Source organism: Anopheles cruzii, chromosome 2, assembly GCF_943734635.1.
Source record: "Anopheles cruzii chromosome 2, idAnoCruzAS_RS32_06, whole genome shotgun sequence".
NCBI classification, from domain to species: domain Eukaryota; kingdom Metazoa; phylum Arthropoda; class Insecta; order Diptera; family Culicidae; genus Anopheles; species Anopheles cruzii.
Window position 1 is genome coordinate 38,463,138 of NC_069144.1, and position 24,576 is coordinate 38,487,713.

Sequence of the window (24,576 nt, forward strand, 5' to 3'; positions counted from 1 at the left end):
TTCTTAACACCGAGGATTTTTGCAAGTCACCGCCAAGTTCGTTGTCTCAGAGAGTTGTTTGGTTCATCGAAGCTGATCGGTTGTTCATTTTTTCACACTTCCAAACGCTGATCGTGGTCCTTTTGATGATTCGTTCGTGGCCATATTATTTGAATGATGCGGTGAACTAGATCGATGTGCCGTGCCTTGCCTTAACTCCTTATTCACGCTCACGTGTGGCCCCACGCATGGGTGGGATGAATGGGCCGCATACGATCCCAACGAGTTCATTCGGTCGGATCGCGCGGTGTTCATTGCGATTAGCGACCAGGAAGCTCCATTTCAGCAGATTGGCTCACGGGGTGGCAGATTGCGCGCGGGGAAGGGCTAGTGACGACACTGATACTGGGGCCGGGCCGCAACCAAAACGCCAAGGGAGACAGTTGGCGAAGCTCAGTCGTTCGCACGCATTCTATCTGACCAGACCGGTGCCGGTGAGGTGTTAGATCCTGTGCAAGTAAATTACCGCTGTGAAATCGCTTCGCTTGTTTGTTTATAAATTTGGCGGAAACAAAAGACTTCAACGGCCGCACAAGCGAGTAGAAATTTTTTTTTCTGTGCCGGTCTTCTAAGCCGCATAACTTGCGGAAAGTGATGTCGATAGGGTCGGATTGATCAAAGGCCCAAGAATGATGGCTTTTTCAAGTGTATTTAGTGCTGTTTCGGTGGCAGTGCTGATCTTACTGGGAGTGCAATGCAGTGCTGCTTCAAGTATTGAGTGTAAGTGTTCTAAGCGATTGTGACCTTAATGGTAAAAGTAATACAGTTTGTGAAATAATAATGTGGAATTATTGATAAAATATTCTGATACTTTCTAATGTGAAAATTAAAATTATTCTGTCTTTTGTACTGCAGTAGTGGAATTATGGTGTTAAATTTGAAGCACTATTATTTATTAGTATCAAAAGTGAAATTGTTCTTATTACAAAATGCACGAAGAATTACTAACTGGAGATGATACTTTCTACCGCAATCTAGAAATGCTGCTAAATGAACAATTTATTATCCGTTAATTTTATTGCTTAAACATTGTTCCGTCCTTTGAAACAAAACGTGAATTGGAAAAAGGTTAGACAGAGAACCCAACCGTTATTCCCCAACCCAACCCAAATTCCAGCAAAACCCTAGCTCTTAGCCCATTCTGGCAGTGGTTGGGTTTTTCTCTCATGATTTACGCCAAAAAACATAAACCTTCCGGTTAACCAGTTTATTTGGGGGGAAAATTATTCATGTGTTATGGCCGAAATGCCCCAAGATAGCCTTTGGTGACTGTTGCTAAGAACCAGCCGTGCGACTAGCAATTGTGGCTCTTTTAGATATCTTAATGTTGTTTATCAACTCCACCGGCGTAGTTTCCGGTTGGACACTCCGTCCGTTTTACGGCATCTTATGGTATGTGGCTTTTAGTGCTGTGGGGAACCCACGGACCTTCAGAGCACGGGGATCTAATTGGGTAAGTCAAGATCGTGCATTCCAATTGAACCTGGAGCAGCATAGAGTTGCTTCCTTACGAGCGGTGATAAGTGGCTTCCTTGACGAGATTTTGGCCATTCGTTGCGATTTTGCGGCTTCGGATTGCAAATTTTTCTCAATGACGGAGAATAAACGCCTTCGAGCAAATGTTGCGAGTTTTTGTAGGTTGGCCACGCAAAAATAGTATACAAAGTGTTTAGGTTTGTAGTTTTTCACGGAACCGACCGGAAAACATGATTAAATAGCCAATTGAAAGCTAATAGAGATATCAGATCGTCGTGATTTATTGCTTCCATTCACATCCAAGATCAACCTGCGAAAGGGTCAACCTTTGGTGTCGAAGTGATTACGACTGGCTACTGGAGAAGCACCGCCTCGGGATCAACAAAGTTGCCAGCGTCATCAGTTCAGAGAGCAGCAGAGGGCCTCGAGCCGCTATTTGTTTCTAATTAGTTAACAAGCTCAGGCCCTACGATCAGCATCGATCTCCGATCTCGGAATCGTAACTCGGAATCGTGACTTGTCTGAGGGTTGTTTACAAACTACGGTGTAGGAAATTACCGAATTGTGTTAGCGTTTTGGGGCGAACCCGATGATAAAACCATGTATGACGCATCAAATGTAGGTTAGAGACACCTTCGCTTTCGCCCAACCGATTTGAGGGCGTGTAGAGATCGTCGATCGTAGTTAAAATCCTCATTTAAATAAAATGTAATGCAATCCGCAGTGCGCTTCAAACGGTTCAATTTGAAAGGTTTGCCAGACACTGTCGGTTTATTAATTCCGCTCACAACCGGCCGGCCGGGTGGGTTGTGATATGTGCTGGTCGTGTTCCTCTTCTGTTTTTACAGCCGAAACATGGCCGACCGGCATGTGTCTTTGACTGTTTGAGGTTTAGGTCGATTTAGGATGATGCAACTGCTATGTCTAGCGCTCGGTGACGTGGTTTATGGTATTTAAGGGCTTCACTTCGATATGCACCAAAGTCTTGTTCGATTACTGTCCGTAGAACTTAAACGATTTTCGCACGGACCCCTAACGATGAGGGCGTCGATGAGGGAGCAATTTGTTTAAGTAATTAAGACAACTACGCTTCGCAAGCTCATCAGACCGGGGAAGTTCCTCCGATTAATCATCAGCACAAGGGTTTGGTTCGCCCATCAATGGCACAAATTATAGACTAGGTCTTCGTGCAATAGTAAGTACAATATTGTTCCGCTCCTCATACGTTCATTGAACGGCACAGGTAGTCGAAGAAATTTCCCGTGCTGAGGGATTTTAGAAGACGTGTAGTTCAAATCAATTATTTTTAATATTTGTTGGTGATCTCATGGCTAGCAATTTTTACTCGTGTTTTCCTTATGGGATCTACACAACTGACGTGAAAATAAACCGATTTGAGGGATTCGGTTTGTACGATGTTTTTCTTAAATCTTGAATTTTCCAAGCAAATCGTGCCCTCAAGCCATAAATCAAACTTCACACAGGAAACAGCTGATTTCGGTGGAACATCCTGCAATATCTGGTATCTTAAATCAGTAAAATAAAGGCAGAAGTCCACTCGTATTGCCTATGCATCGAAGGTAGGGTCATTAGCATTAATAGGTGCCCATAGCACCACGAAGCACATATCCGCCTACCCATTGGAAGAAAAACAAAATAACTTAACCATCCATCGGCGATGGGTTCCTTTTACTGCGCCGCGGTAGTAGATTAAAAATTATACAACGTAGTTTTGTAGCGGAAAACAAATCACGCTACTCACGCTTATGGTGTTAGGGTCAAGCAAACCCCAAAACAAAGAAATCCTATGTCGTAGGAACGTGTGTCCGCCACTGAAAAACGCGCGCATTTGTCACAACCGCTCTCGACGCATAGGTCGTTTGTTGGAAGATACCACCAAAGGAGGATTTTATTGAATCACGACCCATCGAATTATCCGGCTGGTTTGTTGTTTCGGATTCGGACCACCCCGTCAAAATGGCACGATTCACTTGCGTTAGCATTCCGACCGCGTATCTCACGTTCTATTGGGCAACTTCTGGTTTTATTTTTTACGTATTACGACCACATGGCTACTGAATCAATTCTAACAGAAATGTCCGTTAGAGTGGTCGTCGAGAAACACGGAACCGAACTGTAGCATCTCACAACAAGTGATTCTCAGCCGGTCAACATCCGAGTATCCCGAGTAGGGAGGGTTGGCATTAATTTGCACATCATAGCGCGATGGGGAAGGTGACAAAACATGGATTGATTGCCGGCGTGGTGCTCTTCGCAAGGCGTGATACTAATTAGTAAGCCACCGCCGAGTCTGAGTGAAGTGAAATCTTTCAGACCACTCTGTGTGACCGACACCACAGAAATCATCCAGATGCCGGATCCTCGCGCCGGGACATTATGTCTCGATTGAAGACGAAATGCTTCGGTTCGCTTCTTTTCGTTTCCGTTGGTGGGATGACCTGTCTGAAGAAAAAAATGCTAAACAGGTGTCACCCTATAAGTGCGTGGGGATGCGTACCCGGATGATGAACTTGGCGGCATTCATTACCGGAATTGGATTCTTCTCCTTCTGCTTCTTCCTCTTTTTATGATCCTCCAGTTCTTGAAATTTTATGTGAAACGTTCAATGATTAGCGATCGAGTTCGTTGGCATTCATGGGACAGGATTTTGACAAGTCCAAGATCGCACATGGTCGTTAACTCAAATAATGACACGCTGTCTCTGGCCCATTCAGCTGGAAGGGTGCCCATCCCAATTCTGGCGGCTCCAGAATGACTGGAGGAAGCTCTCATAGATTCTTAGCTTCCTCGTAGATCATCGATCGACGGTTTCAAGAGCTCCATCAATTTCCTAGTAAATCGCTAAAAAAAGAAACAGGAACTGCTTAAAAATGAAAAAAATAAGAATGACCACTGCCGGATACAGTTTGTCAAAACGCTCAATAATTAAGCCCTTTTTATGAGCCCGAATCTTCTCGAGTGATCGTGTTTCGCAGATGTCTTGACCGAGCAAACCGAAGCAAACCGAGCGTAAACAGCGAAACCTTGGTGCGAGCTCCGTAGATTTGAATAATGTTATTCACCCAAAAGCAGTTTTCGCCCTGCGGTGGGTAAAATAAAACTTTAAACGATAACTTCGCGCGCGTTTCCGTTACGGAGGGCTCGCGGCACACGAAACAAGTTTTCTTGGCGTAGCCCCACCGATGGTGGTCGATAAAACATTTACCTACGGGATCCGAGCTACGAAATGCGACCCCTTAGCCCTATTTCGAATCTATTTCGAGTCCACGTCGTATTTTGGCCAAAATTTACAAGCAATTTAAATGCTAAACCAGAATTGCCATTTCGACGAAGGCCCACGAAGGTAGAATCTAGAAATCTCAGGTTCTGTAGCCATTTTGAGGAGCATGTGACGCTGCATCCATATTCACGTGGACTAGTCCTCAATTGGAAATAAGTCGGGGCCTACGACGATTAGTTGTGTGTAAGCTTGTGTTATGTAGAGCTGAATGTGCCCCTTTTTGCTATTGAAAGGCCCCATCACCGGTCCCATCACCGGTGTTCGAAAACCGCACCGCCAGCGAGTAAAAACGGATACTGCATTCTACATCCGCCAGCTCGTAAACCGCAGCGGAATAGCTAACGCTAGACGTTAGACATCACCACTGATACGGAGCACACGCCGCCGAGGGGATTCCATTCCGTCTAGTCACCTTTCCATCCTGCCTCCTATCTGGTGACCAATCTACGGGGTTTGTTTTGTTAAAATAAATTACATTCATTATAAAACCCTATCGCATTGGAGCCGTCAACCTGCGGAAACAGGTTTCCGCAAAGATGGGCTGCGGTTCCATCGTATTCACCGTGGCGATCACCGGGGAAACCGTGGGAGGCCCGTTCGTAACTGCCATTCGAAGGGCCTGGGATGCGTTGCATGATGTCAGTGAGTGGCCGGCCACAGGACGCCGGTCGGACGGTCCTGGAGTTCGTGTTCTAACTGTACCCAGAAGATACTGTTACGCTCTCTCTAACTCTAAACCGATGACAGATCGACGATCACGATCACGTAGAACGGGTGCTTGCAAAGCTCAAATTAAGCGATACCGCGACGGCTTCACGTACTTTCTACGTGGTAGCATCGGAAATCCTCTCCTTACATTTGCGTTGTACGCCTTGATGAGGTAAATTATTTTTTATTGCCGTCTAGCCGTGCCGTGATGCAATCCATGATCATGGACAGCAGCGCCGGACCTTATGCGGCATTTCGTATCAATCGCGGCAGCTTTCTGCGGCCAGCCACGTGAGACCTGAGAGACATTTAAATAAGTTATTTAAGTCACCCTCAAAACCGATCTACCCGCTGGACTTGCCTGTTCTACGCCCCATAACATTGTACAGTTTTTCTTTCGTTTTCCATTTGCGATCCACGGTACACGCGGTTGGATTGACAGGTGCTCGGGTCGACAAACTTCGCAACGGCGCATCACATTTTCCCGCAAACTCTAAACCATCCTTCACCACGACCGTGATCTTGACCGCGTGCTATGCGTCTCCTCCCCGCGTAACCGGTTTGGTATCGGTCTCCTTAAAGCGGAACCCGCGAGACATTAAACAAGTTTTCCTGCTCTGTAACTGTGAAGCTATCACGAGACCCCGTTCCGGAGAAACCTTTTATTACAACACAGAGTAGTTAGGCTGCAAACGCGATGGTAGTAGCACTAGTATACTCTTGCACAACGGTTCTGCGCCACAAACCTAGTTATTTTCAGTCTGGCATTAGTCATTTTACACCCGACCGTAAAACACCACTATTTCGAATAAATTTGCATCAGAAACTCAATCGAAATCGAAGTTGAAGAACCGATGGTGATGGTGCACTCTGACGTAGTTTGGGCGGGATTTAAACCCACGGCGAATTAGGCATCTTTTAGCACACGCTTTCGCCCGATTAGCATGTTATTAGCCAAGCAGCACTTTGCTGATAGGTTTTGGCGGTTGATGGATTCCGATTCTGGGTTCCGTATTCTTTGGCATAGTGGCTGTCACGAGCTTACCTTTTAGCGGCCGATACGAAACGTCTTCTGAGCGACTTAGCTCTTTCGAATGCTTCTCCGACCGGGGACAGCATCGAGCGCGGCACTGCGGCGAAACTTGCTGCTGTACCCCATTTAGGCGTCTAAGTGGCTCCATTTCGATATCTCACCCGGCTTCTTGTTTCCGTTTTTCTTACGGGTCGGTCGCTAGTGGAAGAATACTATCGCATGCCGAAGATTTACGACTACGACGAGTACGACCAGTGTGTGGCTCGCGCGCACCACGCTTCACCGGAGGATGCCGATGCCGTATACTGCGTCGCGCGCACGGTCATCAAACCGGATCCGGAGTCAGGCCTATGGCGGCAGATCGAGGTACGTTGTGAATCAGCTGTTCAGCGGGCAGCCCTGAACTTGGCCTTCGGGCGCTCCGGCGCCGGTCAACCGACCCGGTTCACAGATTAGCGTTTGTTTTTTTACCCAAATCTCTACCAAATCTCACAGAACTTCACCAACGACACCAAACGTCACTTCTTGGGCGCAGATTACACAACCGCAGTCGGAGTTGTGAAATCTGTGGTTGCACTCGGTGGTCCGGACTAAAGAGTAACGGTTCCAAAATCACAACAAACCTAACGAACGAAAACGAAGTCGAATTAATTAGTGTGCAACGTTACCATAAATATCAACATATTAATGCTCATTTGTTTGTGCTTCGCTGTGAATCATCTTCGTCATAGTACATTATACGCTCGGATGCCTTCAGCGATGTGAGTAGCGATCGTGCGCGGTACGGCAGACTGATCAACATTTGCCAGAACTATGCCCTCCGGAAGCAGTACAACTTGACGGCGTACACCGAGATTGAGTACTGCGTTAGACCGCAACGCCCCGTACCGATCGACGGTCTGGACATCAGCTTTCTCGTCGTCTCGGCCCTCATCCTCGCGCTAGTGGTCGGTTCTACCTGGTACGACTATCGCACCAGCAACCGGCAGGGCAATGAGCACTACAAAAAGGATCTGCCGTGTCGCAGTAAGTATCGCCTGCCCGGTTTCACGGAGACGAGCGTTTCTTAAACGCGCTTCCTGCCTTCGCTTTTGCAGAAACGATGATCCTCACTTCGTTCTCGTTGGTGCGCAACTGGTACCGGCTGGTGTCCCGCTCGAAGGATCAACTGAACGAGGATCTGAAGTTCTTCCAGACGATTCGTTTCTTCACGTTCTGCCTGGTGGTAGTCGGGCACTGCGGTGACCTGTTTACTGCCACCGGGTTCGCCAACACGGAGGGCCGGGAAGCGGAGTATTCGAATCCCCTGGGCCACATTCTTATCAATGGGTCACTGATCGTGCAGTCCTTCTTCGAGATGGGCGGTTTTCTGCTGAGCATCCACTTTTGCACCAACCAGGCGAAGATGAAGAAAATTAGCTGGGCGGCCATTCTCGTTACGGTAGCATACCGCTACATTCGGTAGGTTGTTCCACATCCGTTGGTGAGAAAAATCTAGCCATTCCTCGGTAGCATGTTACAAATCCTCGTGCTCTCCTTGACAGACTTACGCCGGCGTACGCATACATACTGCTCCTTCATGCAACCTGGTTACCGAAGCTACAGGACGGACCCCTGTGGACGCGCGGGGCTGAAGTGGAGCGGAACTTATGCCGTCGCAACTGGTGGACCAATCTGCTGTACGTGAACAATTACGTAAATGCGGACGAACCGGTAAGACGAAGGTGGAAAACCCTGTCGTGCTAGGATGAGGTTTGTCATATGATGGTCATTTCGATTGGAATACTTGCCTAGCGCTGCAGTGACACAAAGAATTGTTGAGCTTGTATAAACTTCGATATTGCCTGGAACGGGCTGAAATGATGCTATCGTTTACTAGGTTTATAGGGGTCCTGGGTCAATCGCATCAATATAGAGGCTCTTGGCCAGCGAATTAAATGACTACGCCAGTTTACCAGACATTTCGCATAAATACTTTAATTCATTCCTATTTTGCTTGTTCTTCTTTCAGTGCCTCCAACAAGCCTGGTATTTGGCCTGTGACTATCAACTGTTCACTGTGGGGCTCATCATTTTAGTCGCTGTTACAAAGTATGATGCTGTGTACAGAAAGCGTCCAAAGCGTGCAATGACCTCTTTAACTACCTTCTTTTTTTTTCTTTCCAAGGTACAAGAGATTTGCCGTCCACATCTTCAGCGTATCGGGGTTGATCGCCATACTGATACCGGCCGCGGTTGTTTACTGGAATCATTTCGATGGAGTTTTCCTTGTCACGTTGCAGTAAGTGGGAATTATAAAAATACATTGGACAACATTGTTATGATTGATCATTTATCACAGGGCGGAACGGTTCATTTATTGGTTCGATGAGATGTACCACAAGATCTACATTCCGTTTCACACGAACATCGGTTGCTACATCGGAGGCGTCGTTTACGGATACTTGTACTACCGTGTGCGTGCCTCAAACCATAAAGGAAACCGTTCAGGTGTAAGTAGTAATTTCGTAACATAATTAGCGTTGACACTTAGTTCAATCCATTCGGGATTGTTTTACTAGTTCCTCAAGTTCCTCTGGTACATGACCGTCCCCTGTGGCATGCTGGTGCTGATGATCAGCATGATTTTCTACACAAACAACTACGAGAAGCCATCGCTTTGGATTGCCGCGTTTTTCCCGCTCCACAAAAACGCCTGGGCGTTGTTTAGTGCCATCGTTCTGTACGGTATTATCTATAATTATAATCGATTCATCAAAAGCGTCGTAAACTTCCCACTATTCGTACCGCTGGGCCGTCTGACGTACTGCGCCTACATTAGTCACGTGTTCTTCTTGAAGAACTTTTTCTATGGCGCACGAGAAATCGGATACTTTAGCCACACGACGATGGTGAGTGATCTTCAAAGCGGAACTTTGTGGCCCAGCATTTAATGGTGCTTTGTCTTATTTTAGTACATGAAGGTGATATCCGTCATAGTCGCGTCCTACATTCTGGGTGCCATCGTCGCTCTGACATTGGAATTTCCTATTTCTGCCCTCCAGAAACATCTACTAGCCAAACAGATGGGTATGTGTCCTACTTAACCACAGCGCATAGTGCCTGATTACTAAGCGGTAACCGTAACTTTTTATTTGTAGAAAAAATTACAAAACCCGAGCCACCAAAGGAAAACAACAACGTTAGCCCACCGTCGGCGTAATTCAGAAAATCATTCGCTGATTCATTAGGTTTATTTACACTCCTTGATTGCACACCAATACTCGATTGAATGATAGCACATGAATCTTTTTAGGTTTAACTGTAACTTAAACTCTAAATAGCAAAACAGTATGTCGGTTTGGTTTTGAGCGAGTGCGAAAATAAAGTAATGCGAGATGAAATTGTATGAGAAATATTTTTACACAGCCATGCATATCTAAACCTACAACTCGTCCGAGCAGACACATCCCGTATGCATCGAAGTTTCCGGTATCCGTGACCAGCCGCCTCGACCGACCGGATGCATCGCAGTCCCCGATCGCCGCGCCAAGCACATCACACTGGGTAGATGCACTATCTACTAGGTATCTACTTCGCCGGTTGAGGAACACGTTAGGCTCGTCTAAGCATAGGGAAGCTAGATTAAGTTAGTTAGTCGGTTTTGAATACCCGAAGAATAAAGACCTGAACGGATTCCCCCGCTCATAATTATATTTCTTTCGTTGTGCCATTTTACACAAAACGGTAAGTTCAAAAAGTGAAAGCCCAGCCGCCGCAGCCGAAACAGCCGCTAAGCTAACTAGCCGCCGCCGCCATAACTTGTTCAGTCAAAGAACGATGTTACAGGTTGCCCTAACGAAGTTGTGTTCATCAACATCCCCACCAACGCACGACACATTTCTGCTGAGCAAAGACAAACGTAGCGCGCTGTTGAAAACTGACTTTCGTGCTACAACCTTGGTGCGTTTATGACCGACGCTCGAGGAGCTCACGGTCCGGTGGAGTGGCTTTTGTTTTGATTGGTTTTCGTGTTCCGTCGTTCGTCTTTTTCTCGCTCGCTTCTTCTGATCGTTTTCGTAAATTAATACTGTCGCAATAATACTACACAGGCATAAATATAAAACACAACAGCCGCTCAACACCTGTGTGTGCTCATTGGTTGGCGATAGTCGGTGACTCGCGGCTCGCGGATTTTACGCTGCCTTATCTAGCAAGGAAATTATATCGCGGTCCTCGTCCCATCGGTCCGTTACCGTGAAGGTTACATAAAATAAGCAACAAAAAGCCTTCTCGCCCATGCGGGTACTTTAGAATAGGCGAAACCCGCTACCAGCAAGGATACCCGCACACGCATCATGGGTTTATGACGGTGGAGAGAGTGTCGGTCCGTCCAAAAAGGCAGCTGAGTGTTTCCGTTGTGCTTCCTCTTACGCCGGGCAGTGTTTATTCGAGCTTACCAGTTTAGAGGGAACCCTTTTGCCGCCTTCCACCACCATCAGCATCGATGTGCGGTGCCCAGTGCTGTGATCCGTAGCGCCGCCCGTAGCGTTATCGCTGTTAGGATTAATCGACGCCGGACCGGGAAGGACACGTTCTAACCTTCTACGACCGACGACCACGGAAGCGAGGGGCACATCCAATGTGCTGCGGCCATGAACGCGTCAAAGATGAACGGTGAACAGAAGAATGAATCGTTCAAACTACTGCAACTTTCCGAGGACTCGAAAAGCCTCTCCGATCTCGAGCTCCCGGAGGTGCAGCGAAAGCGCAAAGTTCGTAGGTCAGTAATCTCCCGAAACCGGCTGAAAGGGTCGCAGGTCGTGTAACACTCAATTTTCCGCTTCCAGAAAAACTCGGCATCGTACCTCATCGTACCGTGGAGACGATGAGCACGTAAGCGCTCCGACGGGACGCGCGGGACACGTGGATTGTCGCAACCTCAGTATCTGGCTAGCGGTGGCCATGACCGTGCTTTGGCTGTTCATAATTTCCTACGTCACCTCCGTTATCCACGGGGAAAACCGTCGTCTAGAACTTGCGCTTCAAAAAGGTAAGTGGACAGCAAAACCCAGAAACTCTTCACTTTTCATGCTTGAAAATTCCAGCGATAGCACTTTTTCCATTTTGTGTTCGGTATAAAAAAAAATGGTTGTCGTACTATTGGCCCGGCATAACTGATGGGCAAAAAAAACCGATCCCCGTCTTTACCGATGAACCTAATTTAAGCCCGGTTCAAGAGTGCGGCAACAAGAATCAGAAAGAAAAATCGATCCACGCAGATGTTCTTCTAAATGAGCGACGGAATGCTGAAGGGGCACGAAAACGCCGGAATGCAAGCGTAACGCATCATCGCCGCCGTTGCTAAGTGGGCACCGGTCGCCAAGGGAGGCTGAGGCTGTGCGGCTGCTGAATGGTATTCCACGACGCTACACACCCCTCAGGAACACGGTCGCCGGGACGGTGTCGGTTGTTAGTTTTCCCGCGGAATATTCTCCATCTTCTTCGATCCGTTTGCAGAGCGATTTGCCATTGAACTGTCGCAATGTGAGCGATCCAAAAGGGGAATCCTTCGGATGTTGTACATTACTGGGCAAAAGAGAGAGAGAGACAATGTATCAAGAGAATGAGAAACAAATGAGCCATGCTTTTTCTCACATTTGGAAAAACACGGTTTCGCACTGGCCAGAGAGCGGGAGAATCGAGTTTTCTCCGCGCATCTAGTACAATTTTCACTTCGCCGCAAAACGAGCGAAAGATTTCGGACGCATTTTCCACGGAAACTCGCTCTCTCTTGTGCAGCGGGCACGGAAAACTGCTTCCTTGGTGCGTACGCGCCCGTTTAGTGTATACTCAGTATCGGACGCGGTGTGTCGTTTGCGTTGTGCGCCCTTGTTCACAGTTGGCCCCACGGTTTGGCCCTGGAAAAAAGAAGAAATACTCACGACATTACGTCCTTGGGCGCACTGACGGGCGTGAGGCAGTGAAAACTCGGATGCCAGTGGAAAAGAAATCAACGGTGAACGGTTGTGCTTTTGAAATATCCCCCCTTTGCTCTCACGGTGACATTAGGCCAGTTGGTGCTGTGCTAGGCGCGATTCCGGGAAGTGACAAATTTCCTTTTCCACTTCGATTTGACGGATTAAGGTCCCGTCCCGTCGGAAAATGTGCGGGGTCAAAGTGGGTGCAAGCAACGAAGTGGTGGCTAAAAATTGATTACTTTACGGGCCATCCGTAATGAAAACGGCATTAAGGGTGAAAGGGACCAAGAAAGGCACGATAGCGCGCTCTACCATTTGGCAGTGTCTGAAACGATTGAAAGTTTAATTTCTTTTTTATTCACGCAGGTTGCCACGAAAACCGCTCCGGGAGGGGACAAACGGTTTCCCAAGAAATAAACACAGCTAAAGAAAATGCAATCGCAGCAATCATTCGCAAGCGTCTGCAGCTTCGCTCGAAAGCATTGGCGAAGTCCTTGGGCGACCGAAAAAGTTTTGAAACGGCTATATTGTGCAGGATCATTACAATTTCATCGACAGCCTGCCGCACTATTATTCTGCTTCGTGCCCGCTCGCCACAATGGGCCACGGTGTTCGGAAGGACGCAGGCATTTTATGGGCTCTCTGCTCCTCTTCAGCGTCCTTGCTGAAGCTCTTTCCTCCCAAAAAGCCGCGGGGCCCTCAACCATATGCCTGGTATCCCTTCGGCCTTCCGTCCTACTCCGTCTGTCCTTACACACATAACGCTGTGCTCTCATCCTTATGCGGTGTAATCTTGGGACTCGTTAAGACACCCTCCGTGAGCGGACCATGAAACAGAGAGGAAGAGAGAGAGAGAGTGAACGACCGGAAAAGGATACTTTTACGCGTATGTGTGAGACATTGAACGATACAGCGCTCCTGTCCCGCGACGCTGATAAACTGACACAGATCGGAGTCGTAATTTTGTGCGATGAGTTTGTACTTTTGTTTTTGAACGATTTCAAACAAAGATCCGTCCAAAAAGGGAACAGGCTGGGCATTCATTTTCCGTTTCTCGTCCTTTTGAGAAACGCAAGGAAACATTACTTCCAGCAAACTGTTTTCCAGATCCTGAACGGAATGATTAATTATCCTACGTTGGCTTCAAGCGCGGTTTTCTACCCACGAGTGGATCATACAAAAGAGCATCATCGCCGTTTCAGAATGGGGCTCGGTGCTGTTACCAGTATCAAGTCGACTGCCTTTTGTTAGCACGATCGAACCAAGCGCCTTATCTCAATGTGTGTGCATTTCATATCCTTATCAAAGTGTAGATATGCCAAAGCTTTCACTTTTCCCCCCGCCGGATTTTATTCTCTTTCATCGTTTTAGGTTATGGTGAAATATTTAATTCGTTTGCCCTCCTGCTAATTGTTCCGAACATTCCGGATGATGGTTGATGCTTGTCAGCACGTCACCGGCGGTGACGGTAATATCTAATAACGGAAGGGCAAATGCTTCGGTAGCAGCCAGCAAGCCACGACGTGGTCGTATCTTTCGTTGCAGAACGATGAACACGGAACAAGTGGCGCTCTGTTGTTGACATTCCTTGGATAAAAGTATGTCCCTGGATCTTGGTTTTTTTTGCTGCTTTCATTGCGCACACGAAGGATGCCTTTCTCGGTAGAAGGAACAAAGCATGTAAGCAGAGCGTTAGAGTACGATATGAGGAAAAAACCCATCTCCCTACGCCTGTCACTGACGACGATGCGAAAGAAAACGATCGGGAAAAGGATCGCACAACGGGCCACCGTCTGGCTGGCAGATGGTAGCAAATACTGTTTGCAAATTGATTAGGAGATTATGCTGAATTATGCATTACGCCCCGGGCACGGGGAAGCGGCAATTCTCCCGGGACACCCGGGGGTGTTGCATTCCTGGACCGTGTTCTACCGCGACGTTTCCGGTTGTATTTCGGTTGCCCATTCGGTTGCCGTTCGCTTTCTGACGAGGTGGAAAACATGGACCAGTGCCGTACTAACGAAATGGGTTTAGTGCCGGCAATGGTGAATAAATATGAATAATTGTTTGACCGGTTTTCGGTTTCGCTCGAATTGGTCATTCGGTTGCGTTGGCTCTGCTTGAGCGCTCCACTTCGCTTAAGAGCACCTAAACTCAATAAGACCATTTTACTTACTAACGAACATCATTATTACCTTAAGTTCCTTTTCTATCCACATTTAGAGTTTTGCTTTAACATACTGTTACCGTTTTACTTCTCAAGGACATCTTTTTTAACCCGAAAAGATGGTTCTGTCGGTGGCACGTCATAGATTGGCGGTATACCAATTCGTGGAATGCAAAAAAGCCAGCCAAGATTTTTCTTTCTAAAGTTTTATTTCCATGTTTCATAATTTTTAAGCCCGTAATCCTTCGGTGGGCTGTTTTGAAACTTTTCCCAAGCTTTCATTTGCCTTGTGAGCTTCTTCGTGCTTAAAATAAAACGAACGCACGGAGGCCACTCCGTCATACCTTAGCTTGTGATCGGTAGCACTGTTCCGACACTTCCGAACTTCCGGGCGAACCATTTTCATTCACCTCGGCCATCTGCTGCCGGTGGCACGAGGAACAACACGTTGTCACGTCGGAAACGGTTCCCGGCAGCGCCTGCTCGTGGCAATTCCACCGACGTGGGTCCAAGTTTTCCATTTTAATGCATTACGTAGTTAGCACGGCGATAAACAACGACAAAGTAAAGTTGGCCATTTCACACGTACCACCACCGGAAATGGGGAAAGAAACGGGAAACTTGTTTTTGCAACGCCTCCCCGCCTCTGGGCCGTTAACGGAAAGGCCAAGTTCTGCCCAATTCTTGCACGACGCTAAAGGGCGCAATATGTACATGTGTGTGTGTGTGTGTGTCTCCGGGAGTATCCTTGCGGTCAACAGGGACTCTACGAAGGCCGAAGGAATTACAGTGTTCTTCTGTTGCGACGGAATTGGAGTCAGTTGCAACCTTGAACTTTCCGGTAATTTCCGGACTCCTGATTCTGGACTGCCACTTGCACCAGGAGAAGCTCACGACCGGCCCGGTGCTTGGAATGGATCTACATGCGTTCTAATTCCACATTATAAGGCCACATCCAGCGGACAGGCAAAATTGGGTTGTACACCGCACCAGTCACACCAGAAACCTACCAACTTCAAGCGGATTGCTCGCGCGACCCGCATTTCACTTCGAGCCATCACTCGCCGCTCCGTTTGGTTTCGAATAAACAGCGACCACACAGGACAGCGAGACACCTTGTCTAAGTGGTCATGCTTCGTCGCTACGGCGCGGCAAAAAAATAAATAACCCGGCCGCTGACATTTGAATTTAGATGTGGTTTGGCGGCGGCGTGGTTCATGCTTCAATCGTGACGTCCTCCGACGGCTTGCCAGGCAGGCACAACGGGAATCAACAGCAGCCAGCGAATAGTGTTGCCGTCATTTGCATAATTCTAATTTCATTTCCTTCCGGTGGACATTCATACTGACGGGGCGTCCAGGGCCACGTGTACAACAGGCTACCACCGACTGCCCGGTGTGGCGTATCCTTTCACGCTCGTTTCGGGCAACCGGATGAAACCGAGGTGACCTTAAGTGTATCGTTTTCTCGCTTTCTCTCTGACTCTCTAGCTGTCCTCCGAGCCGGCCTCGTACGTGTGGCCTGAAGCACATTTTCCCACCGACACAATACCGTCGAATTTATGAAGGTCCCTGTGAGGTGGCTCCTGTTTGTGGGGTGCACCTTCTCAGAAAGGTTTCGGGCACGGGCCGCTTTAGATGTATTTATTTGCCTACCTTCCACCGAAAGAGCGGATCCGTTCCGTCCTTTTTCGGTCGTTTTAGTGAATGGAACTCCAAATTATGGCCCCAATTGGGTAGCCTTTTTCCGCCCCCCGCGAGCACCCCGGGAAGAGATTAGACAGATTTGAACACCTTCCGCCCGGAATGGAAGGAATGGACGATAACCGGCCACTTCCGGGGCGATTCATTCGGGATTCTAAAAACTATATTAGGGCCATTCCCGAGCACGGGAAGCAAAACGTGCAGTTTGTGATCCATTAACCCGCACGTGACGGAGCGGTTGGGTCAAGCTTTTCCACGAGGACCTACTTCCTGTTTGGTGGTGTTGGGTGTTAGTTTTAAATTTATTTTTAGACACAAGTGGCGAAGTAAAAGCATTTGATGGTTTTTTTATTAGCACCATTAGCATATAAGAAGGGGAATCATTTGTATCTCAAGGTCGATTGCGTGACTCGCAGTATCGATCGGGCTAAGGAAGGCAACGCCGTAAATCGTTTCACTATCCGCCGTAAGTTCGGTGCCATCGTGGAGTAAGTTTTTTCAATTGTCGGCACAGTGGTGTCGGGGGAAAAAATCCAAAATCTATCCATCTTCCATCACTTGGCCGCTATCTTCAATTGAATTAGGATTTGTTGTTTTCCAGGGCCCAATCTGAAGGCCCGCTCGATTCGCTCGGCCCGACCCGGGGATTTGTTTTTGACTACACTTCGCCTGGGGCCGCATAATTTATCCGGGAATCGGCCCAAAAATCACACAGCCGAAAATTTATGTTGGTTTTATTTGATTTTCATGCGAAAATCAAATTTACTTACCATCGTGTGGGATGGAGAAGCGAGTCTCTACTTCGTGGAACCCGGCTCCGGGGGGGATACGGGCAAAAGCTTCGCATGCCCCCACGCATTAAGCACACAAAATTTGATTCAAGTGGCCTCTTGTAAAACACACTTTGCACAATGTTTGTTGGCAAAAGTTTGGTCTCGTCTGAGTATATGCTTTAATACATTGGAGGATGTGCTGACTGGCTGGGCAATTCACACTGAACTGTCTCGTTAGTCTAACGAAAGCTCCGCTTTTTTATTTGATTAACCTTAAAATCAATTTAAAATTTGTGAGGGGCCCGTTCTCTTCGAATTTGTCCTGTTGTTTGGGTGTCGAACCACTTCATATTGGGGCTAGCTGAGCAGATAACCTAATGAATTCCTTCGCCGTCTATTCGGTTACCAGGCAACCGTGATTAGTTACCGCGTTCAGTTTCAGTGCAGCAACATTGTGTACTAAAACGTGTACTAAGTACCAGTGAAGTGAGTAGTGAGCCGACGCCTCAGTAGGCGAGCTGCAGTGTAGTTGGCAACCAGACAAGAAATTGGGAAAATGTGTCCCGAACAGCAGGGACGATAGCGCCCCCGAAGCGGTTGGCTCACGTGCGCAGCACCGGTTGGCTATACGAACCCTTCTGTCCCGTGCCGGTGGTGCAAACGGACGCCACGGATCTCCGGGTGCACGCCGGCTGGCCAACGGCGTCCATCGAACCACGGGGAGCCATCGGTCGGTACGGCTACGGCTGTGGCGCGCACGACGACGCGGACCAGGACGAGGACGAGGCCGACGGTGGCGGCGGGACGACCGCTAGCAACGATCACGACCTCGACGACGACGACGACGACGACGTCTGCGAAGGGTTCGGCGGCGGCGGCGGCGCGGGCGAGAACTGCGGTGAACTTTCGGAGCTTCGCCCGACCGGCATCATTCGTGGTCCGCGGCGTGTCACGACCCCTCAGCCCGTCTCGGCCACCTACCACCACCATCACCTGCACCACTACCACACGCACCAAAGTCCGGCCCACTACCGAGTGACGTTCGACGAGCCGCCTCAGCTGGAGATGGAATCCGTCGGCCATCATGTGGCCGTCCCGTTGCGCGGCGGCGGGAAGAAGATGCGCAAACGGCGCGAACTGGACGCCCTGGTCGCGCACTCGTTGGCCAAGGGCTCGAAGGGAGGTGGCCGGCACATCGCCAGCAATGGCGTCGCTTCCCACGATCAGCTACTATCGAACTCAACCGACGAACAGGAGGACTACTCGTGGGTCTGTACCCGTCCCAGGATCTGCCATGGGCTGGCACCGTCACCGGTCATCAATTTGTCCATTTGCTTTCTCTCTCCTCTCTCTCTGTGTCTGTAGCAGCCCAAAGTCCGCACACAGTCCCGGTGCCGGGCGAAACGGTTCTCCTGTTTACGCACTTGCGGTCCGCTCCTGTTCGTGTCCTGCATCTTCATCTCGCTCGGCTTCATGTACTGGCTGTACTTCGATATCCGGCAGCAGATATCGCAGTATCGCATTCGCATCGAGCAAGGTGATAAAGGCGTGTAGTTATTGTTTCCGTTTCGGTTGGTTTTTTGATACAATAGATGACCATTTTTTCAAACACTCACAATTAAACACTAGAATGGCACTATGGCGGAAGACTTCAGTCCCTCAGTCCAGTTAAGGATTGAAGACTCAGGGTTTCATCTCATGGCTCACGAAAGTTCAGAAGAACAAAGTTAAGAAAGTTTTATCGCAAAACGCACGTCGCAGCATGCGGCAAAATTGATTTTATGCTTAGGAAAAATCAAATTCTTGTAACGATGGCAACGAGCAGTGAAGACGCAGCTTGCTCCGGTGAAAACGACACCCGCAGATGCCACTGTACTGTATCGTTATTGCATTTTTCGCTCCAAATGACACGGAAAGCACTAAGCCATAAGTCCTAAACAAACGTATCCGGTGATGCTGAAGGTTGAGTGCAGTGAAATTCCACCCGATATTGGGAAGCATCCCCACGTCTGCCGACGGTCGTTGGGAAACGTTCCAAAACTGTGCCAAGGGACACGGCGGCCAACCCGCGCACCCTCAGTGCTGTGTGATAATCTCCTGCTTTCCAGTAGATAAACCCAGTCTATTCGAGAACGATGCCGCACTGAATGGACGATGCGATGCTTTTGCATGCTTCGCAAACTCGTAAAACATACTTTTGTTTTACCCAAACAAGAAAATTGCATAATTTCTTCGTCGACCTTCGCTTAAGGGTCTGCCTCTGGCTCTGGCCTTCCTTCCGGCGCTGACGTCGTTTGGTCGCTTTTCGCCGGGTTTTGTATTCTAAAAGGAGTTCCTAGAGAAAACCCCGGAAGGTTCAAGTGCTCCATGCTGCAAACCGCACGGAAACACGGAACACGGTTGGACATGAGCTGCAAATCGTACCAGTTTTGGCTCGATAAAGACGGCGGCTGGCCACTCGAGCGAGTTATGCATATTTGTGTAGTGTTGTTGGGGGTGTTTTTCTAAAACTCCCAATTTTATCCGTTGGGGTGGACTCAATCATTGATTTTTTGTTTGTTTCCAAATTTTGCTTTCTGGTTTCTGGCAAAACCGATGCAAAGCTCCTCATTCAACCGGTGTGTGTTTGTTTTGTGCTTAACTTTAACGGTGCTTAACCTGCCGTTTGAAGGGATACGCGTGTGTCTTCTAATTTTCGAGATTATACTTTTTGTCTCATGGGCAACGTCCTGTTTTTACAAAAGGCTGTTATCTTGGGAACCTGAAAATATGGCCTTTGCTCTGCTAAGAAAACAGATAATTTGGCTTCATTCAGTTAGAAGCCCGTCCGTTGTAAAACAATTAACTATAAGCATTCACACCAGGGGCTGCTAACGGTCAGTCAGCCGGTCGGTCAGACGGGCGTACACTTTTAATGAAGAAAAGAAATCACAACTGATCCTCTTCCTTCCCGCATGTTTGCAAAGTTATTTCAATTTATATATTTTTGGTATCCGCCTTGCTAGCTTCTGGTGTGCAAAATAATCTTTCCCGTTTTTGGCACAACATCAAAGCAACCGTCGGCACACTCGAAGTAAGGCACAGGACGAAGATAAACCGGGCGGAAGGAACCGGGCAATGGCGTATTATTCAACGGCGCCCAAAATTCCGTCGCTGCTTTGTGCCCCTCCTCCCGGTGGTATTCCGGTGGGAATGTTGTTTAATATTGCAATAAAAAGCCCATTTCATCAGCCCAACATCAAAAGTTCCGGAGCCGACCATTCCGAGACCGGCAAAAGGTTCTGCCCATAAATTTGCCCACATTTTCCAGCTCCACGCGCGTTAGGCAGCCTCCCAACGAGCTGCGCCTGACGATGCTGCCGTCTTGGAGGTCCGTGCTGGACCGACTCGGGCGTTCCTGTGCCAACCTTTCGGGCAATGGACGATAATTCAGTTAGATCCGATTATCCTTTCAATTACCGGTGCTCTCGGTGACGCGGTCCGGATAGAGAGAGAATGGTCAATTAGAAGCACAATGCAGAAACAACAGAAAATGAGCCACCAAGCAACGGCACCGTTGTCCGCCGTTAGAAGGATCCGTCCGTGCTATGCCCGTCCTTTCCATATTGGAATTAATTCGATGCCGTTCGACGGGCGGGAAAAAGTGCTATCTATTTTGGGATTAAGCTACCCAAGAGGTCCATAAATTTATGACCTCTGTCGTTGCGGTCGACCCGGTTCCAGCTGCTGGAGCCACACCTAGTCACGAGGAAATGAGCGTAATTAATTCGGGTTTTCATTATCATCCTTTCTTTCCACATTCGCCGACTATGCGCTCACCCTATCGATGGCCCCAGTGTCTGCAACTAGTCAAAATGTACCGGAAGCGTTACAGAAGTGGCACGAAACGTCGAAGAACCTCGAACAAAACCAGACCGCCCTCAACGGAAAGCTGCGCGAGATGCAACAAGTGCTCAGCAATTTCTTCAACGAGGTAAGCAAACACGCAAATCGAAACAGGAAGAGTATGGGTTTAATTCTTGTCCGTGTTGCTTTTTTTCAGCTGAAGGAATTACGTGAATCGATGGACAAGAAAAACGAAAACTCGCAGAAAGCACAACTGAACGCCTTGCAGTCGAGCGTCGCCGATCTGGGCTCCAACATTGGCGAATCCAAGTCGCGAATCACCGAACTTGAGACACGTTTCGTGTCGATCCAAACCGAGCAGAAACAGTTGAACAAAACACTCGACGAGCTACAGGTGACACCTCGCAAACTGGCCGTTTTAACCCACTCGACTTCTAAACTGTTTTTTTTTTGTTTCACCTCATACGATAGACTCTCTTCGGGCGCATTCAAAACACGACTGCCGTATCCGAAATCATGGGTGCCGGGGGAGCGCAAGATGTTGAGAAGAAGATCGTCGATCTCCGTGACCAGCTAACCGATCAGCTGAACAAGCTGGCCGCAAACGTGAGCAGCGAACTACAGGCGCTTCACCAGAAGAACGTTTGGCTCGACAATGACCTCACGAACCACTCGCAGCGCATCGATCGGCTGTTCGACAACACGGCCAACATTTCGTCGGTAGTGTCTTCGATCGAGGCGGTCTGGTGGGAGATACGCAACAACATGAGCTCCCTCGAAGCGGACCGGAAAGCACAAAACGATCAGTTGGGCGCCTTGGCCAACGTAACGACCGGGCTGCACGGTACGATCGCGAAGGTGCAGGAAGAGTGCCAGCAGTACCACAGCAAGCTGGACGGTGTCAACGGCAAGCTCGGTGCACTCCAGGACCAGATACAGCAGGTGGAAACGAAGGAAGCCATACATCGGTCGCGGGAAGCGAACAACACGCAGAAGCAGGTAAAACGGATTGAAGACCGGGCTGACGAAAGGAGGCCCACGTTTTGATGCATCTCTTGCATCTTTGCTTGCAGATCGCCCAGGAAAACTTGCCGCCAGATTTGTCGCAGTTTTTCGCTGAGCAGATTGCCAGTGAGGACAAACCCGTCACACCCAAACCGACCGTTCCATCGGCCACACAAGCATTTCTATACGCTGGCACGCTAGTGACTCAAATGTCGACCACACCACAACCGGCCGGAACCACGGCTGCCGCAGCATCCATGAAGGCAACGGCAACACCGACGACCACGGGAAACAAAAAACCAGTCGCTCCGTTCGATTCCGTCATGTAAAATGGTGTGTACCGAACACAGAGTGGAACATGGGATGGCCATTTCGAAAACACTGCACAGATTGATGATTATCTAATGCAACGAGTTGACGCGACCGTGCAGTTCGCTCACGGTTAGCGGCATGGTAAACCAAAGTTTTAAATAATTCAATTGACGTAAGTAAGTCGCGGGAAACATTGTGGAACACAACAAATGGATTATATTGTAGGAAAATGAGGAAAAACAGGAAAAATGTGAGCTAAGGAAAAAGCAGCAGAGGTACAGCAAACCGATCGAGCGAGTGGCCGGTATATTTAGACGAGATTGGCTTACAGAAAAGACAAACAGCGGGCCCTCGAGTGATGTTGAAAAATCAAACTTTCTTGGTGCGCATCGATGCAAAGTGAGTTAGACATTGAAGACAAAGAAACAAGCAGAAATAGGCGTAACAGGGCAGGGCAGAAGGTACCCCGTTTTCACTCACGTAATTCAGATTAGTTTTAGCGGTAAGATCGCAACAAAACAATAGAAAATTAACACCACAAACATCCTAAAGCGAGTGATCGGAGCAGGGCGGAACGTAGAAACACTTTTTCAATTATTGAACAAACATCGAAAACGAAAATGGCAGAGAAGATTGATGAGCAAAGAAGCGGTGAAAATTTACTCAAGTTCACAAACGCTCCACTTCCATAGTGGTTCCCCCGTTTCACCAATAGTTTCAAGTAGAAGTCATTCGAGTTGTGCGTGCAAAACATTAGTATTTAATTCGCACTTACAGATCCATGCCAAATCAGTAGCAAAAACAGGAAACATACTTTCGGTACCTTGCAGAATGAATTCTACTTTTAGTGCGGGCAGACCCTGGAGATGTAACAATCAATGATTGATGGAGATATAGAGAGAGCAGAGAGAACTCACCCCTCACGGATAGCGCAACTATTACTATTTACTGCTGATACTCAGAGGCAACACGATAGAGGGCGGAAATGTGGGAAGGAAAGATGGATTTTTTTTAGAAAACACACCTCCACGTGACTCTCCTTCCCGGCGGTAGATGTATTTTATCATACGTTAGTACATAGGGTACGTTCACACACACACATCACCTTAGCACACCGGCGCCAACAGCACCGCTTGCCAACCGTGTCTAAGTCATGCTTTGAACGCTCGGAAGGCTTCCACTGTCTGTGTCCCTGTCGAGCTACTTATCTGCAAATGGTCCGAATCAAGTGATAAGAAACACAGCGATGGCCGATTCGGTGGTGTGGTGCATGGTGAATACTTTGCTGTGCTCTAGGTTTATTGTTTTCGCAAACCCGCCAAGGGATGTCCGCCTTGCTTGCCAAGGATTTATCAAAAATCCCTGCATCGGCAGTTTATGTTCCCGTTCCCTTGGTTGTGCTCGTTGTGCAGCTCCTGGCTTTTAAGTTTATTGTTGAAGATGCACCTAAACATACTGACGCGTAGCGAACACTCACAAAATGAAGAAAATACTAAGAGAGACATTTGTTAGAATTGTTAGTACGTACCGTACGAACTGGTGAACTAATCGAGACGATCTCGGTGGATACAAGAAAATCATAGTTTCATATCCTCGCCCCTCTTGCGCCTCGGCTGCGGTCTAAGCGAGAAAAGGATAGTAATGTGCAGGTTGTACTTATTTCTTTTTTACGTTTCATACTTTACCGTATAGTGTTAGCGCTCTTAGTTTTACTGATATTTTTTTATTTTCAAATGTCGGCAAAGTGTAAGCGAACTCGACAGGGGCGCATGCGGCTAGAGGTACGAGTTAGCGGAACTTGACCGAATTATTATGTTTAGTCCTCGCTTTTCTTTTCGTTCTATTTTACACTTCATATAATTTGACTGCCATCTGTCGATTGCGTTTTGCCGAACGAAGCAAACCCGTAACGAAGAGCGAGGATCGAAGAGAACTCCGATACGAGAACTCCAAACCAATACGAACGTATATGATACAACCAAAAAACAAAACAAACGAACAAAGCAAAACCGGCCAACAGGTGGCAAACGGCAGTGTATAGATCGAGAAGCCAATGTTATAGATTCATTCATCACACAAACAAACACACGTACAGGTACATGGTTTGGCTAGGATATCAGACTCCAATATACTGATTGCGCCCAAATAAATCCTTTCAAATTAAAATCAACACATCCATCGTTTAAGGTCCTTGTATCGGGTGTTTGAGAAACAATAATTGTGTCATCCCTAACCAGAGTACATTAAATAATT

General features: G+C 48.0%; 2 protein-coding genes across 2 annotated transcripts; both read left to right on the forward strand.

Annotated features, from left to right (window-relative positions):
* The first annotated feature begins 5,352 nt into the window (after positions 1 to 5,352).
* LOC128279033 (nose resistant to fluoxetine protein 6-like) lies at positions 5,353 to 10,217 on the forward strand. Its single transcript, XM_053017753.1, is given in 12 exon segments — positions 5,353 to 5,458; positions 6,760 to 6,923; positions 7,053 to 7,081; positions 7,228 to 7,583; positions 7,655 to 8,018; positions 8,102 to 8,270; positions 8,569 to 8,648; positions 8,725 to 8,838; positions 8,899 to 9,049; positions 9,119 to 9,448; positions 9,512 to 9,626; positions 9,698 to 10,217. Coding segments are annotated over 12 exon segments (2,040 nt in total). The 3' UTR covers positions 9,760 to 10,217.
* Positions 10,218 to 18,225: 8,008 nt separating this feature from the next.
* LOC128277711 (uncharacterized) lies at positions 18,226 to 24,460 on the forward strand. Its single transcript, XM_053016213.1, has 6 exons — positions 18,226 to 18,429; positions 18,526 to 18,697; positions 20,997 to 21,133; positions 21,203 to 21,400; positions 21,478 to 22,005; positions 22,080 to 24,460. The coding sequence occupies exons 1-6, from the start codon at positions 18,226 to 18,228 to the stop codon at positions 22,338 to 22,340; spliced, it is 1,500 nt and encodes a 499-aa protein (XP_052872173.1). The 3' UTR covers positions 22,341 to 24,460.
* The last annotated feature ends 116 nt before the right edge of the window (positions 24,461 to 24,576 follow it).

Bases quoted from the DNA above. Each gene is read 5' to 3' on its own strand.
- LOC128277711 (XM_053016213.1), top strand. From the start codon at position 18,226: ATGGAATCCGTCGGCCATCATGTGGCCGTCCCGTTGCGCGGCGGCGGG. The intron at 21,134-21,202 runs GTAAGCAAACAC...GCTTTTTTTCAG, and splicing joins TCAGCAATTTCTTCAACGAG to CTGAAGGAATTACGTGAATC. The intron at 21,401-21,477 runs GTGACACCTCGC...CTCATACGATAG, and splicing joins AAACACTCGACGAGCTACAG to ACTCTCTTCGGGCGCATTCA.